The 16730-nt window shown below is 26.8% G+C and overlaps 1 protein-coding gene across 3 annotated transcripts in view; it reads right to left on the minus strand.

Moving 5' to 3' along the window:
* The window catches only part of LOC107067192 (uncharacterized), a 34830-nt gene that overhangs the window by 17054 nt on the left and 1046 nt on the right, over positions 1–16730 (minus strand). The window contains exons 2-6 of one of the 3 annotated variants that reach the window (XM_089174837.1): positions 16465–16660; positions 16187–16384; positions 15535–16048; positions 15352–15411; positions 1151–3406 (exon numbers count right to left, since the gene is read on the minus strand). In XM_089174837.1, the coding sequence (XP_089030963.1) occupies positions 2913–3406; positions 15352–15411; positions 15535–16048; positions 16187–16384; positions 16465–16650 (1452 nt within the window). In that variant the 5' untranslated portion in view covers positions 16651–16660 and the 3' untranslated portion in view covers positions 1151–2912. Of the gene's footprint in view, positions 1–1150; positions 3407–13593; positions 14477–15351; positions 15412–15534; positions 16049–16186; positions 16385–16464; positions 16661–16730 lie in introns of those variants that run through there. The other 2 variants (XM_015322465.2, XM_089174836.1) reach the window with 2 other exon arrangements.

Consider the following 16730-nt stretch of genomic DNA (forward strand, 5'->3'; position numbering starts at 1 on the left):
TTGTTTCTTGTCAACAATAAATAATACTCGCATAAATAAAGTTAGTTTTTTAATAATAAAAAAAAAAAAAATTAATCTATTTATTCATCGGTGCCTAATCCTCGTTAATCGATTCAGAACCGATTTTTTTTTTCTTCTTTCTAAATTCTTTTAATTAAAGAGCCGCATGTGGCTCGCGAGCCGCAGGTTGCCGACCCCTGACCTAGGGGAATAATATTTCTACAATTTGAAAAATAATATAATTTGTTACGTCAATAGGAGCGATTAAGTATTTTTATTTTTTTTTAATTTTTTTTATTTCAAATCAATTAAATATTTTTTTTTCCATGTCATCATATCGAAAGATCAAAATTATTTTCAATGAATAAATTAACAAATTAATCGATAATCGCTTCCACCTTTGTACACGTACTTACAAATGAAATGTAATTGTTAAAACAACAACATATAAAAATTATAATATGTATATGTATATATATATATATATATGTATATATGTCAATACAGTGAGTATGAGGTTTTAAAACGTGTGTTAAAATTGTAACCGCTATTTTAAATAAGTACAAAATCCCATAAGCATATTCAATTAAGCTTCCAGCCAGAAAAAAAAAGGTTTAGGGAGAAAAGGAAGGGGGTTCTTGCTTCTTGTTTTTTTCTTGTTTTTTAATGGAAGAGAGTTCACCTGAGTGTCAAAATGTAAAAAAAAGCTTGGGAATATTGAGATTCATGCGATCTATTGGTGTTAAAACGCGTTTTAAACTTATTGGGATCTCTAACACTTGACTACGCTATCTGGTGGCTAAATTCAAAATTAGAGTAAGTAGATCGAATTGCTACGCCACGCCTCTGCCAGAGATCCCTTGGGATTTCTAGCACTTGAATGCGCTATCTGGTGGCTAAATTCAAAATTAGAGTAAGTAGATCAAATTGCTACGCCACGCCTCTGCCAGAGATCCCTTGGGATTTCTAGCACTTGAATACGCTATCTGGTGGCTAAATTCAAAATTAGAGTAGATAGGTCAAATTGCTACGCCACGCCCCCCTGCCAGAGATCCCAATATATACATTCAGAGAAATATTACTACACATATCGATGACTCCTATTTCTTATTTTCTTTTATTTTTGTGTTTTTTTTTTTTTTTGGGGGGGGGGGGGGCTTTATTTAACAGGGTGACCATCGTTTGTACGCAATTTTTTTTTTTATATTTTTCTCTTATTATTTTGCAGTGTGTTCTTCGTTCGATAGATAGTACATAAACTGCATTAATTATTGTAGATATATAATTTGTTGTGTCTTTAAATGTAATTAATGTTCGATGACAAAAATATCATGTAACAAAAGTTTCTTAACACTTTAATATGGCCGCACACGTCTACGAAATGAAACGTTGCCAAAGAAGAAGCCGGTAATATTTTTTTTGGGAAAAATTAATTTATAAAAATTGAAATTAAATACACGAAAAAATTAAACATAAAAAAGAAAACAACAACAACAATAATTTAACGATAAATGTAATTTTATATAATTTCAAATATATAAAAAGTTATAAATAAATAACGGTTAATAACGATTGTGTTTCGGCTATCACACACATGTCTTGTGAGCGGCCATTAAAGTGTTTATTAAATATAATGCCTAAAGTAACAAAAAGAAAGAAAAAACAAAATAAATAGAAAATAATTATAATAATCAAATGGAAAGCACAGAAAAGTTTAATGAAACTTTTTTTTTTTTTTTTTTTTTTTTTTTTTAGGAACGTTATAACAAAAATTGACAATTCAATGTCGTAGATTAAAAACAAAATGATTTTTCTACGTCATGTGAATGTGTGTGTCGTCAGTCTGCTTAGAAATAATCAATTAAAAATATTATGATTATAATATTTACAAATTTTTGATTACGTATAACTTAAATGTGTGTGTGTGAGAGAGAGAGAGAGAGAGAGAGAGAGAGAGAGAGAGAGTGAGAGAGAAAAAAAACATAATAAAAAAGCGTTTAATATATAATAAAAATTTGAATCACAACACGACGCATCATTCATTAATTGTTAATGCAAAAAAAAAAATAAAAACTACATTAAAATATAAACTAAAAAATTTGTGTAAAACATCCAAAGATACAAAATTATTTGATTATATATAAATTCGATGAATAATATTAAATAATTATTTACTAACGTTGTAAATACTTTAGGAACATTAATATATCGTGAAAAGAAAATTTTACTTAAATTTATTATTAATATTATAATTAATTAATCTATATCATAGTTAATATCTATGTTTTAACCATGGCACCTCGCATACATAATATAATATAATATAATAATATAATAATATTATTATACAATCGCAACGCGTAAATCTTATCGGATGATCTATTCCCATTAACACGTTGACGCCGGCGTCGATTTTCAGTGTCTGCACTGTGAGGCGGCACTCGAATCTAAGATGCGCTTCATCTGGCGGCGCGTGATTTTTGCTTGTTCAAACCTGGACCAAGGTGGACAACCGGTGGTACGCGCCGCCCGATGGGACAATCAAGCGCGGGCCACCGGTGATACAAACCGTCCGATGAGACAGTCTAATGCTGGCCACCGGTGGTACAAACCGCCCGATGAGACAGTCTAATGCTGGCCACCGGTGGTACGCGCCGGCGTTAACGTGTTAATATCAATGTGAAAATAATTATAAACATAAAAAAAGAAAAATAATATAAAAATGAAAAAGAAAAAAAAAGACAAATAATAATAATAATAATAAAAAAAAAAAAATAGAAAAATATACGAAAATCGGGGTAGATGGGTAGATGGGCAGAGGGGTGGGGTGAGATGAAGGGAGGGGGAGAAAAGGAGAAGAGTACTGTCAATAATAATATTATAGTTTAAAAATATATATATATATATATATATCAATGACGAAAATCAATTTTAGCGCTTGCATGAATTCGTATCAAGTGTGCTTTCATATCGTAACTACGACTGAAAATTCGTTGACAAATGGGACATTTAGTTTGACCAGCATGTAAATCTTTGTGTAGTGTCAATGACATCGGATGTTTAAAACCTTTCCAACAAATTCTACAACGAAATAAAAAGTTTTCATCGATCGAACGACTACCAGCAACATCAACGTCACCGTCATCTACACCACCACTACTACCAGCAGCAGCAGCAGCATTACCATTGCTACCTTCACCACAACCACCACCACCACCACCACTACCACTACCATCATTACTATTACCACCACCACCACCAGCATCACCAACAACACTACTACCAACACCACCATCATTAACATCACCACAGTCATCATCCGAGACGACGGGATCTGTGCTTTTAGGGTGGTGCTTGTATCTTGAGCTAACATCTGTTGTAACACCTTTGGTAACTCCTGCTCGGTCTACAAATAAATAAATAAAAGACACAAAATCACCTATCTAAAAATGAATGACTGACGAAAAAAAAATAACGAAAGATAATTGTTTATTTAAATTAATTATTTTGTAAAGAGTTTTTTTTTTATCTATATATACATTTAATATAAATTTATATTTATTATATATATAATATATATTATATTAATATTATATATATATATATATATATATATATATAAATATACACATGTAAATATTATTTTTTGAAAGAAGAAAAATTCTATATTTTTAAAAGTAAGGAACCACTATCACTGGTTCTTTTTTTTTATTATTATTATTATTTGTTATATCAATTTGTGAAACTTTAATTGATTTTCTCTTTCTTATTTATATTTATCTCTCTTTCTCTTTCCCTCTCTCCTCTCTCTCCTTTTCTTTTTTTGTATCTTTATTCTTCGTATTTTTCTATTTTTATTATATTGTTCTTATTTTATTTCATTTATCATTTCTTTTTTTATTTTTTTTTTATTTTCTTTCTCACTTATTTTATTCTCTTTTTTAGTTTTCAAGTTTTGTGTGCCAAGTTCTTCGTCGTTCATATTAATTACGTTAATTCATATTAATAATAATAATATTAATAATTATTAAATAAAAAAAGGAAACGTGTGCATATTATATAGTAAGCGCAAGCTAAATAGAGCAAAAGCTTGATCAGATCAAACAGATATATAGATTAGAAGTATACATGAAACCACTGAAAAAAAAAAAAAAAAAAAAAAGAAACAAAAAAAAAAAAGTTTACAGAAGAAACTTCTCTCTTCGTCTAAAATCAAAAATTGTCGAAATAATTTCCAGTTTTCTTCATTCCTTATATTATAATATTACTAATTAGAGGCCCATTTTAACACACTATCGACGAGTCAGTTATTTCTACCCGTTCCACAGACTGGCACTGGTCGGCGGGTCCCGTATTAATACGTTTTATGCAGAACCTAACCTAAGTTTCAATAAAACACTTACTAATGCTTGGTTTTTTTTTGTTTCATTGTCACTAATTTTTCAGCAGGAAAGAGCTTTTCTCTCTTTCTCTGTTTAAAATTGAAATTGAAACGTTCAATTTTCGTAATATAAATCTGAAGACTTATCTGAATTTGATTTGTTTTATTTTTTTTTTTTATTTTTAACACGATTAGCTCGATAAATATAAAAGTATAAAAAATTTCGCAAATTTTGGACTAGAATTTGAATTAGTTTACAATTGCCGAGAACAATATTTTACATCTTGTTTCTTATTTACTTCAAGTATTTCAAATACTCTTAAGTAAAATAAAATAATATATATATATATATATATATATATATATATATATATATAATAAAATCATTACAATTTTGAGTATTTTATTAAAAATTAAAACAAAACAAAAAAAAATACTAAGAAAGAATAAATTAATAAGACATATAAACATTTAAAATAATAATATTTTGCACGTGTTACTCTGTCATGTAAATTTTAACTGTATTATTGCACTTATGTATCAAAATGAGAATTCTATTTCATTTCAGTTATGTATAAACTTGCATTTCTAACGCATTATTAAATAAAATTAAATAATATTTAAAACAATATATAAACAGGCTTGTGTAAACATTTTCTTGTACACATGCATAAAATCTATTCTCTCATTAGAGAAAGAGCGCAGTAATAATTAATAATAATGATAATAATAATAATAATAATAAACAAAAAAGAATCACCTATCAACGAAACCTGAAACAACTATATTTGCAACTATACGATAAGAAGAAGAAGAAGAAGCCTATTAATTAATTAGTATACTTTCCGCGTTTTCTAATTTTTAAATACATGTAACATAGAACAAAAATCAATTCAGTCAACGTATATTCGTAAATACGATTGTAATTTGGCAAGCGAAAAATTTAAATAATATTAATATTAATAATAATAATAATAATAACAATAAAACACCTAACATCGTTTGACAAATACTCTATAAATATATATATATATGTGGGATTCGTGAAAAAAATTGGGCCGCTGAATCAACTGGACCCCGACTGGACCGACTGGGACTTGAACAACTACGGATCTTTTGCTTTCTGGGCGACTGCTCTTTTAACCAATTGAGCTATTCAGGACGCATCATCGACCAATCCTTCTCACGAATGCCCAATAAGTTTGACATGGAGGCGCTCGTCCCACATTCCACTCCCCCTTTAACAACATTCGACCCTCGAATGTTATGTCACCCAACATCATCTCCTCTTTTTGTCATCAACTTTCGTCTTTAATTTTTTTTCGTGGCGTTGTAAACAAAATTGTGGAACGTGTTACGAAACAGACCCTTCATCCCAGCTGAGGCCCCCATGTGTGGGATTCGTGAAAAAAATTGGATCGCTGAACCAACTGGACCCCGACTGGACCGACTGGACCAGAATTCGAACCATGGATCTTTTGCTTTCTGGGCAACTGCTCTTTTAACCAATTGAGCTATTCAGGACTCATCATCGACCAATCCTTCTCACGAATGCCCAATAAGTTTGACATGGAGGCGCTCGTCCCACATTCCACTCCCCTTTAACAACATTCGACCCTCGAATGTTATGTCACCCAACATCATCTCCTCTTTTTGTCATCAACTTTCGTCTTTAATTTTTTCTCGTGGCGTTGTAAAAAAATTGTGGAACGTGTTACGAAACAGACCCTTCATCCCGGCTGAGGCCCCCATGTGTGGGATTCGTGAAAAAAATTGGATCGCTGAACTAACTGGACCCCGACTGGACCGACTGGGACTTGAACAACCACGGATCTTTTGCTTTCTGGGTGACTGCTCTTTTAACCAATTGAGCTATTCAGGACCCATCATCGACCAATCCTTCTCACGAATGCCCAATAAGTTTGACATGGAGGCGCTCGTCCCACATACATATATAAACAACTTCTAAATATATGTCTAATGAATTTAAAAAATCGAAAAGAGAGAGACACACTGACTTTTAAATTAATTATTACCAAAGAGATCCATGATTAAAAGCAAGGAACAAAAGGAATAGGAAGATTAATAAAAGATACGTTCAATATATATATGTATATATATGTATAACGTATGAGATCAAAGTAAAAAAAATAAAAAGAAAAATAAAAAGAAACGTATAAAGAAACTTAGAAAATAATATAAAAAAAAAAACTGTATTACACAAGTTTATCTAATCTAAATAATCTAATTAAGTACTAACGTTTAATGATACACGAATAGCGAGGCGAACGAGATATGCAATCCTAATTTGTATATTTGTTATTAAAATAAACAAAATCTTTGAAAGATTCAATAAATTTGCCACCAAATCTAATCTAATCTAATCTAATCTAATCTAATCTAATATCTAGAATTATTTCTTGAAATAATAAAGAATAATAAAATAACAATTAAAGATAATTGTATTTTGATTAATGCTGATTGATTTCTGATTATTATTAATCGACCGTCGTATGTGCATTTTGTAAATGCATTATTTTGTTGTTGTTGTCCAATCTAATAGAATCTTATATAAACCATGCCACGATTTATTTGACTCGTGTCCTAATCGATAAAACCTTTCGATGGTATACGCAGTGTTTTTGAAATTTCAAATATCCCATCAAATTCTTTCTATCAAGTATACAAAGTATATTTTATTTTTAATCCAACGTATATACTTCAAAATTTATTGTACAAAAAAAAAAAGAAGAGAAAAAAAATTATTAAATAATAATTTAAATCAATATATTAACACATTTGCGACCGATGACGTGAATTCACACACATTTTAAATTTTTAATAAAAAGAAATGTTTATATTGTGATCTCTAGCACTTGAATACGCTATCTGGTGGCTATATTCAAAATTAGAATAGATAGGTCGAATTGCTATGCCACGCCCCCCTGCCAGAAATCCCACCCAATATATATAAATATATAAATATAAATTTTACATATTAAATTTATATTTAATTATTTCAATATAATATTTAAATAATTATATTTTATTATATAAATATAAATTTAAATAATTCATTATTTTTGCCGGTACCCAGTATTAAAAAAGAAAAAAAATATGTCAGCCACGAATGTGTTAACATAATAAAAAATACTTTCGTTATTCATCCTATCAATTTCAAAAACACCTGCATACATTATATATATACATATAACCCATATATATATATATATATATGTGTTTCAAAGGAATCTACCCAAGAATGATTTTAAATCGATTCGATGATGATGTTTGTAACGAGAAGATTGATTATGCGAAAGACGAAAGATCGTATTTGGGAATCGTGTTATCGTATTATTGTTGGACAATGAGGATGACGATGTTAAAATGGATTGGTCATGTTGTTGATTGATTTTGTTCTCATTGGCTTTCGTCATTATTACGGCGGTCGATCGGAGTTGGTGCTATGGGGGCGGAATGTGCGGTATCTCACGCATTTTGTGAAAGTCGACGAAACATGGCCAACGGCATAAACAGGTATTGCAGGCCCAACATTTGAAGCGTGTCTGCCTGAGCTTTCCACGCGACGTTACCATTCCACGCTGCTTGCAGTGTACACATACTTTTCCATGGCCGTTCGCTTTGCTGAGGCTATGGGGTTGACCGGATACGTACGTAATCCGTCGTCCTGGAGAAAACACACATTGGGCCAAAGAACTTTTGGTTAGTCAGATCTTTAAGTATATGTGCACATGCAGCAACCATTAATTTATTTCAATAAAATCAACAACAAAAGTAAGAAAACCAAGAAGATAAAGAAGAGAGAAGGGGGCGGGGAGAGGGGAGGGAAGGAGAGGGGGAAAGAGAAAATCGAAAATTATGGGAATAGTATTGTAAAGGATTAACAACATTGCAAATGGGACCACCATAGAGAGAGGGATGGAAAGGGAAGGAAAGAGGAATAAAGAAAAACTTAAAGAGCAACGACCAATCCCAGCACCAACCAACTCCGTCAACCGTGAAAGCCAGTTCTAAAAGAAGGAAGTTTTGTATATGTTGTATGTATTTTTTATAATATTATGTATGTCACACACAGCAGCGACCAATTACCCCACCGACAATCTGCGCCTACGCATACATATATACATATGTACTTATCTCTATGTATATATATATAATAATAATAATTAATTTATTTAGCATTGCCAGGTGCTAGTTTAAATGTACTCGTTCACGCGATACACATACACGTAATAGTAGTAGCAATAGTCTCTTCTTCTCGTCCAATTTTGGGTCGGATGTTTTTATTTCGTTCTGTATTCCTTTTCGTTTGTTATAATTTTATTTATTTATTTTTTTTTTGTTTTTTTGGTTTTTTCATTTTCTCGTACTCTTCTCTACTCGTTGTAGAAATTTATGAAATCAATTTTTCATTTTATTATTATTATTATTATTATTTTTAATATTATAATTATTATTATTATTACTATTATTATTATTATTATTGTTATTATAATTATTATAATATCTTCTTCATTGATTATATCGTCAAAATAATCTTCGATATGAAAGTGTCCTGCAGTATCCAACAAATTGACAAATCTTCTGTTGTCTGTTTTTCTTTCATTTAATAATCGCACAAATTAAATAATTTCTTCCTTACTCCATGAGAGTGCGCAATTTCATATGTGTTATTAAATGATTGATTGCTTTCTTTTTTTATTTTTTTATTATTTTCTTTCTTCACATTGCGTCATTTCTTCAATAAGTTCCATTGTCATTTTTTTTCCACTAAATTATTAACATTTTTTTTTTCCTATTTCTAGATCAAATCCGGACGATGTGTGTGTGTGTGTGTATGTAATATATCTTATATTATAAAATATAAACAATATATCAATAATTCAATTATCACACATGATTTTAATCACACGATCACATCAATCTCTCACATCATTCTCTCTCTCTACCTCTCTCACTCTCTTTCTCTCTCTTTCATTCATGTTTATTATATATCTTAATTGAATTCAATGAATTCAGTTAAATATTATATTACAAATATAATATTACATAATAATAATAACAATAACAATAATATTATATAAGAAAAAATAATAATAATAATACTAATAAAAATAATAATAATAATAATACTAATAAAAATAAAAATAATAATAATAATATAATAATAATAATAAAAAATAAATATAATAAAAATAATATTAAAATAATATTAAAATAATATTATAATAATATTAAAATAATAAAATAATAATAATAATAATAATAATAATAATAATAATAATAATAATAATAATATAATAGTAATAATAATAATAAAAATAAATATAATAAAAATAATATTAAAATAATATTAAAATAAAAATAATAATAATAATAATAATAATAATAATAATAATAATAATAATAATAATAATAATAATAATAATAATAATAATAATAATAATAATAATAATAATCACTATAATTGTATTAATCAATTGAAATCGATCGTTCTGTCTTTCCCTAACACCGAGAACAAAATGACGAGAACGATATCGATTGTACGTAAGGTTTGCAGTTTATATAATCGCAATTTTCGGTTTGTATTATAATTAAGTTTAATTAATTATTAATTTTGATTTATAAACGATTTCGAGCTCTATTAAAGAAAATGAAAGTAATTAGTGCGTAAAGTAAGAAGGACAAGCTTTCTTTTCTTTTCTATTCTTTTTAATTACATTTTTTAAATGTATTATTATATTTATTTACTTCTTTTTTTTTTTTTTTTTTAATTATATTTGAATTCTTCGTCTCTAACTCTTGAAAGAATTCTGTATTTTTCTGTTTCTTTTTTTTTACTTTTTTTCTTTTTGGTGGTTGATTTTTCAAACGGATATTCGAGGAACAAAATTTGCAATTTTCCTTTACCTACCTGCTGTCTTTTCGTGTTGTATTTATTTCGTCATTTAAAAAAATATATTTAAAGAGAAACAAAATTCGGATCAATGTGATTTTTGTGAAAGAAAGAAAGAAAGAAAGAAAGAAAAAAAAAAAGGAAAAAAAAAATTCAAACAGAATTCGACGTTCTTCAAAATTAAATAAATAAATACATACATACATACACACATACATACATATATATATGTATATAATATGTATGTATACATATTTTTAAATTATGTTATTGATTTCTGTTTCTGTATTTTTTTTTTAAGGAAAATGATTTATTATTAATTTATACTTATTGTCGTTTTAATTCTTTTCAATTGAAAAAAATCGAATTCCAATGTAAGAATAATTATGTATTTTTACTACTTTGATTTGAACGTTTTAGAAATGGTTATATAATGTATACATTATAAATATAGAATAGAAGAAAATGTGTTTTCATAAATAATGAAGTATGAAGAAAGAAAATTGATCGCATGCCACTGTCACCTGCACCATCACCGTATAACTACATAATAATATAATATAATTCTACATTAGTTTGCTTGCTCAGGCTGCATGATTGATATACACATACATATATCCTTGGATTAATCGAATCATTGGGTTTTTTTTTTTTTTTTTTTTTTTTTTTTTACCAACAATAAACAAAACAAAATAATATTGCAAAGATTTTTTCGTAAGTATCTTGTGTACTCTTAGACATGTATTCTCTTGTAATTTTAATATTTTCTTTATTTTTGTTTATTCGACCAATTTTTTATTACACTTTTTCTTTTTTTTTTGTTTTGTAAAAAAAAAAAGAAAAAAAAACAACTTTGAACAAAAGATATGAATAATTAGCAAATGAAAAAAATTTTTTGCGATTTTTATTTTTGTCTTTTACGATTTCATTTGTAATATACCTACTATACAATTAAAATTATATAATATTATGAAGATTTGATTTAAAAAAAAAAAAAAAAAAAAAAAAGATATTTCACATCTTTTTTTTATTTTATATTTTATATTTTATATTTCATATATATATATATATATGTAATGAAATCCAAATTTGAAATTTGTCCAAATAATTTTCTATCAAATTTGTATACACAATATAAATATAGTGTAATAACACATACCCATGGATTTGAAAAATATAAATAATTTTTACATGCAAATTGATGAATTGATTAACGTTTGATAAACGTTTTTTTATATATATATATATATACATATATATGTCTTAATAAAATATAAATAAAATGAAAAAAGAATTATCGCGATATACCGAATATTAGAAAAAAATAAAACAAAATAATAAATAAAATGAAGTCTTTTCGAAAAATATAATACACACAAAAATATGTGCTTATAAAGTTAGTACTTATAAAGGAGGAATATATATATATATATAATAATGATAGTTTTTTTTTTTTTAATTTAGTTATTAAAAGGAATGTTGATGATTGTCGGAACACATACAGCACTTAGCAATGCTTACTTAGTAGAGTATCTACAATAAGTATGACACCTACACCCGAGAGTACCTATACCACACATTTATAATAAAAGAAGAAGAAAACAAAAATACAAAGTGTCACATGCACGCCCTATATATAATATATATATATATATAAATTAATCTGACCAATTATTTCATATAAGAAAAAAAAACAAACAAACAAACAAACAAAGAAAATAAGAGAAACAAAAATTGTTGTTTTAACACTAGATTATTTATTATAACACTAGATTTACGGATGTTGATTATAATATACCAATTTTTACTGAAGTGAGCCAATTTGACTCCATATACAAGAAAATTGAAGTTTTGATTGCAAAGAAAATAATTGTAAATTAATTTAAATGAAATGTTTATTATCCAAAAAGAAAATTCATGGGAAACATTTTGTTTTACATATAAACTCTGTTTTTGAAAAGACATTTTTCGCGAAACATTTCTATTACATTTAGGACAATGGTTGTTTCTACATTTGTTTTTCTTTTGCATAATTGTTAAACAACTTGACAATTGTTCAAGTGCGTCAAGGTAGCATGAATGAATTTCTGTCATTGGAATGAAAGTATACTCGAGACTTTTTCTTCGATATTGACTTCTTAGCTTGTTCAACCAATTCGAAAAATACAATCTTTTCGTGAAATATTTACTTGAGTCGTCTGTCTCTTTATACAAAATACGATTAACTGTTAAACCAATTCTATGAGTCAAATTATCTCACAACCGTGAAAATAGTGGTATATCATATTTAATAATGCGAAATAAACGGGGTCGTTTGCGGGAAAGAGGAATGAACGTTTACATATATTTTATTAATTAACTAAAAACCACAAAGTATGTTTTTAAAAAGTAATATTAAATTTATATATATATATATATAGTGAGTAAATTTTTAATGAGTTAAATTGACTCGGTCCGCAAATCTAGTGTTAAAATTACTTGTATTATCTTTTACACTTGTAAGAAAAAGAGTTGTCTTTTTTTTTGTATTTTTTTTTTCTCAATCATTTATAATTCGTGCAATTAATCTGTGAATCTGATTTTTTAATCTATCGATCATTTTATGTATTTATTGATATAAAATTTGAAAATATATTTTTTTGTATTACTCATAAAGATATTTGAGATATTCTATCAATTCTACTATGATTTATTATTGTTTGATATTCTTTTAATATTATATATTAATATTAATTCAATTTTAATTTAATAATAAGAATGAAAGTAAAAAAAAAGAAAAATATATATATATATATATAATATTGGATATATGAAAATGATCAGATCCACAAAATGTAAATGTTAGAATTAAAGCTCATTTAAAATGATTATCTTAAATTATTGAAAGACAATAATAAATGATTGATTAAATAAACTACTTTTATTTTATTTTTTTTTTTTGTTTTTTAATTATTATTATTATTGTCTTTAACCATCGCCCGAAATAGAAAGAATTATTAATTTCTTAATTTACAGCACTCATTGTGTGTATGCGTGTGTGTAAGTAATGCAAAGCTAACACAGGCTCTACCAATTATTTATACGATTTAAAATGTATGGATTTATTAATCAAATAAACTACTTTTTTTTTTTTTTTTTTTTTAATTTTTTTGTTGTTGTTGTTGAATTTTAATTAACGACACAATAACAAGGAATCTATGTCCCTTCCTATTGATTTTTAATTTCTGCCACGTAACCTTAGTCCATAGAATGGTTTTTATGTGTAAATAAGAATAAAAAAAATAAAAAAAATAAAAAAAAAAATTGTCTTTATGAATATAACACTAACACTTTATGGATTAAGGCATCCAAAACCATATTTTTTTGTACTCGCAATATAGATATATACATATATATATATATATCAATATACTTATTCGTATTTCAACAATTTTATTTAATTGATTACACATTTAAGTTGTTCTTTTTTTTTTTCAAGTGAATAATAAAAATATTTAACCCTTTAAGTGCAATACAATATAATTAATAAAAATGCAAACAGAAGTATCTAAAACTAATGACTACATAACACATTATGTAGGTGTAAATAGGAGGAGATATCTAACTAAGAATTTAATGATATTCCTCAAACTGACACAAGAGTATTTATTATTATTTATAAATAATTAATTTTAATAATTAAAAAATAATAATAATAATAATAATAATAATAATAATAATAATAATAATAATATTAACAACATCGAATAATTTGAATTAAATATTATCAAGTATATAAATATGTAGTAGTACTTCTACATTTAGTTTTAATTAACTGTAATATTATATATTTTATTTGTATATATTTAATGTAAATTAAAATTCTTCTTGCGTATGATATAATTCAAAACATTTATCGATGCAAAGGCCTACATTACATTTTTTACATTCATACCGTGTTTCCGATCTTTTCTTGTTCTTAGCGCACACGACGCATTTTCGTCTGGCATTTTTTGATTTAGCTACATTGCTATAGTATACAGAAAGAAAATGTCTTCCTGTTAATCTAAATTCATTGCTTTCAAAATTTGTACTTCCTCTGTCTAATATTGTTCTATCCTGTTGACATTTCCAGTTAATTTTTTTATTTTCAATTATATTCTCTTCTCTTATTGGTGCCATATTTGCAGGTACAACAACTACAAATTACAATGTGAAATCAGATATGTATTTCTAATAGAAATAAAATATTAACAACCGAAACTATTGTTATAAAAGAAAATTATAAATCGAAATTTATAATAAATGAATGAATAAATGAATGAATGAATGAATGAATGATATTGTATACGCTATAATCGATAAAACTCATACAGAACTTTTGACTCTAAGTACAAATATGCACTTACAGCACTCAAAGGGTTAAACAACAACAACAAGCAATTTTACATTAATATAAAATAAAAATCTCATTATTATCGATATGTATATGTTACATAATATTACATTATATATTTATATATATATATATGCAATATACGAGTACAAATTGAACGTTTTGTTGCTATACCATTTAACAGTTATCGCATTATTTAACTTATTAAAGTATTATAGATTTAATTAAACATTTGCTCAAATAAAATATTTATAATTTGTAAAAGAATATATGTCTAATATGTTTTATAATTATTAGAAAAAATATGGTAGAGCAACTACGTTGTAAATGACACATTATTTTTCCTATGAGTCATACGTTATTTTTATTTAATAATTCATTAATACTACTCTTTATTTTTTTTTTTAATAATATTAGAAATTTATTTTTTTTTTAATTAAATGGAATACTCTCTCTAAATACACATATATTTTATATACATTTTATTAAAAAAACAAACATTATGTACAAACACGGTATATTATATCTGTATGAATTATAAATATTAATTTAATAGAAATAAAAATGTTAAAATAAAAATATTATTCTCTCATATGACTCATAGAATGTTAATGTGAAATAAAATCATTCTTTTTAGGGACAATGTATGGTCCAAAAAATATAGATACAATCACTTACCCTGTACTGCTTCCTGTGCTAACCTCTCTCCTGAAGTACTGGGCTTTGATAGTAGGTGTCCTAATGAAAAAAAATAATGACATATTATTACAAGACATAATAAATAATATAACAATTGTTTCAAATTTAAAAGGCAATAAGAAAAATTGATATATATAAATATATATCAATAAAAATACTTACCAACGTCTGCCAACTGATGTTTACCATCCAAACTATCAGAAACAGAATGAGTACTAGTATAAAAAGTTTGAGTAATGTCCGGCTTTTGATCATGATCAGGTGTGTTAGATGGTGTATCTTCAATTCCAAATTTGTTCAATGAACTATCTCCTATGCTTTGTTCTTCATAACTGCAACTACTGCCATCTTGTTCCAAATATTCAGGCATTTCTAGCTTTAGATTGGGCATTAATGGAATTATTTCAACAGGATCTGAGCCAGATAATGTTTGATTATCTGATATCTTGTTGTCAGAGTCTTTTCCAGATAATGTGCTGCTAACTGTCTTATCCGTATTAGTGTTGGTATTATCACGACATTTTCGTCTCTTAGTAGGTGGTGATCCGGTTTGTAATTCAACTGCATGATATGGCATCGGTGAAGAAGGTGATTTACTTCTTTTGGTATCGACTGTAGATTTAATAGAAGAATTCTGTAGTTGTATTTCTGGTTCGTTGGGAATTTCCAAATCATCCTGTAATATAATCACAAATATTTATGTAAATACTTAATCAAATAATTGTTGTTGTCCATTATTTTTTTTTTTTATTTATGTAAGATAAGAAAATAAATGTATTTTTTTAAATAATAAATTAATCATATTAGTACCAACCTCAACCAAACCATCTTTATCTTTCCCTGTACCATCGGTGAGACCTTGAACGGCTAACAATTCAGCTGTTGTTAGAAAGCTAGTAAGTTGCTCTTGAACAACATTAACTTCGCCTCGATACATAAAATCTACCAAGGCTGCTAGGTCATCAAATTTTACATTACGAAATATTATGACCGGATGTTGACATGGATTTTCCTGTTAGATAATAAACAGATTATATAGAAATAGATTATATATAATAAATAATAAATAAAATCACGATCCCAAAAGTTTACCTTAAAAAGATCTCTGAAATATGTGCTACATGCCGATAAGAGCATTTTGTGTGCTCTGATCCGCTTGCCCTCGCAACTTAATGTAACATCAACGAGATCTTCATCTGTCCTTAACGTACCAAAAGCACAAGTAATATGTCTTAAATAATTATTCCACCTAAGAGAAAATTGTTGACTGGAACCCATTCTGTTATATCTATAAAAGTAAAAATAAAAAATAAAAAAATTAAATATTTCTTATTAAACAAAAATTTCAAATATATATG

The sequence above is a fragment of the Polistes dominula genome, unplaced genomic scaffold (genome assembly GCF_049000335.1).
Source record: "Polistes dominula isolate Pdom_NZ unplaced genomic scaffold, Pdom_raw_medaka contig_16, whole genome shotgun sequence".
NCBI classification, from domain to species: domain Eukaryota; kingdom Metazoa; phylum Arthropoda; class Insecta; order Hymenoptera; family Vespidae; genus Polistes; species Polistes dominula.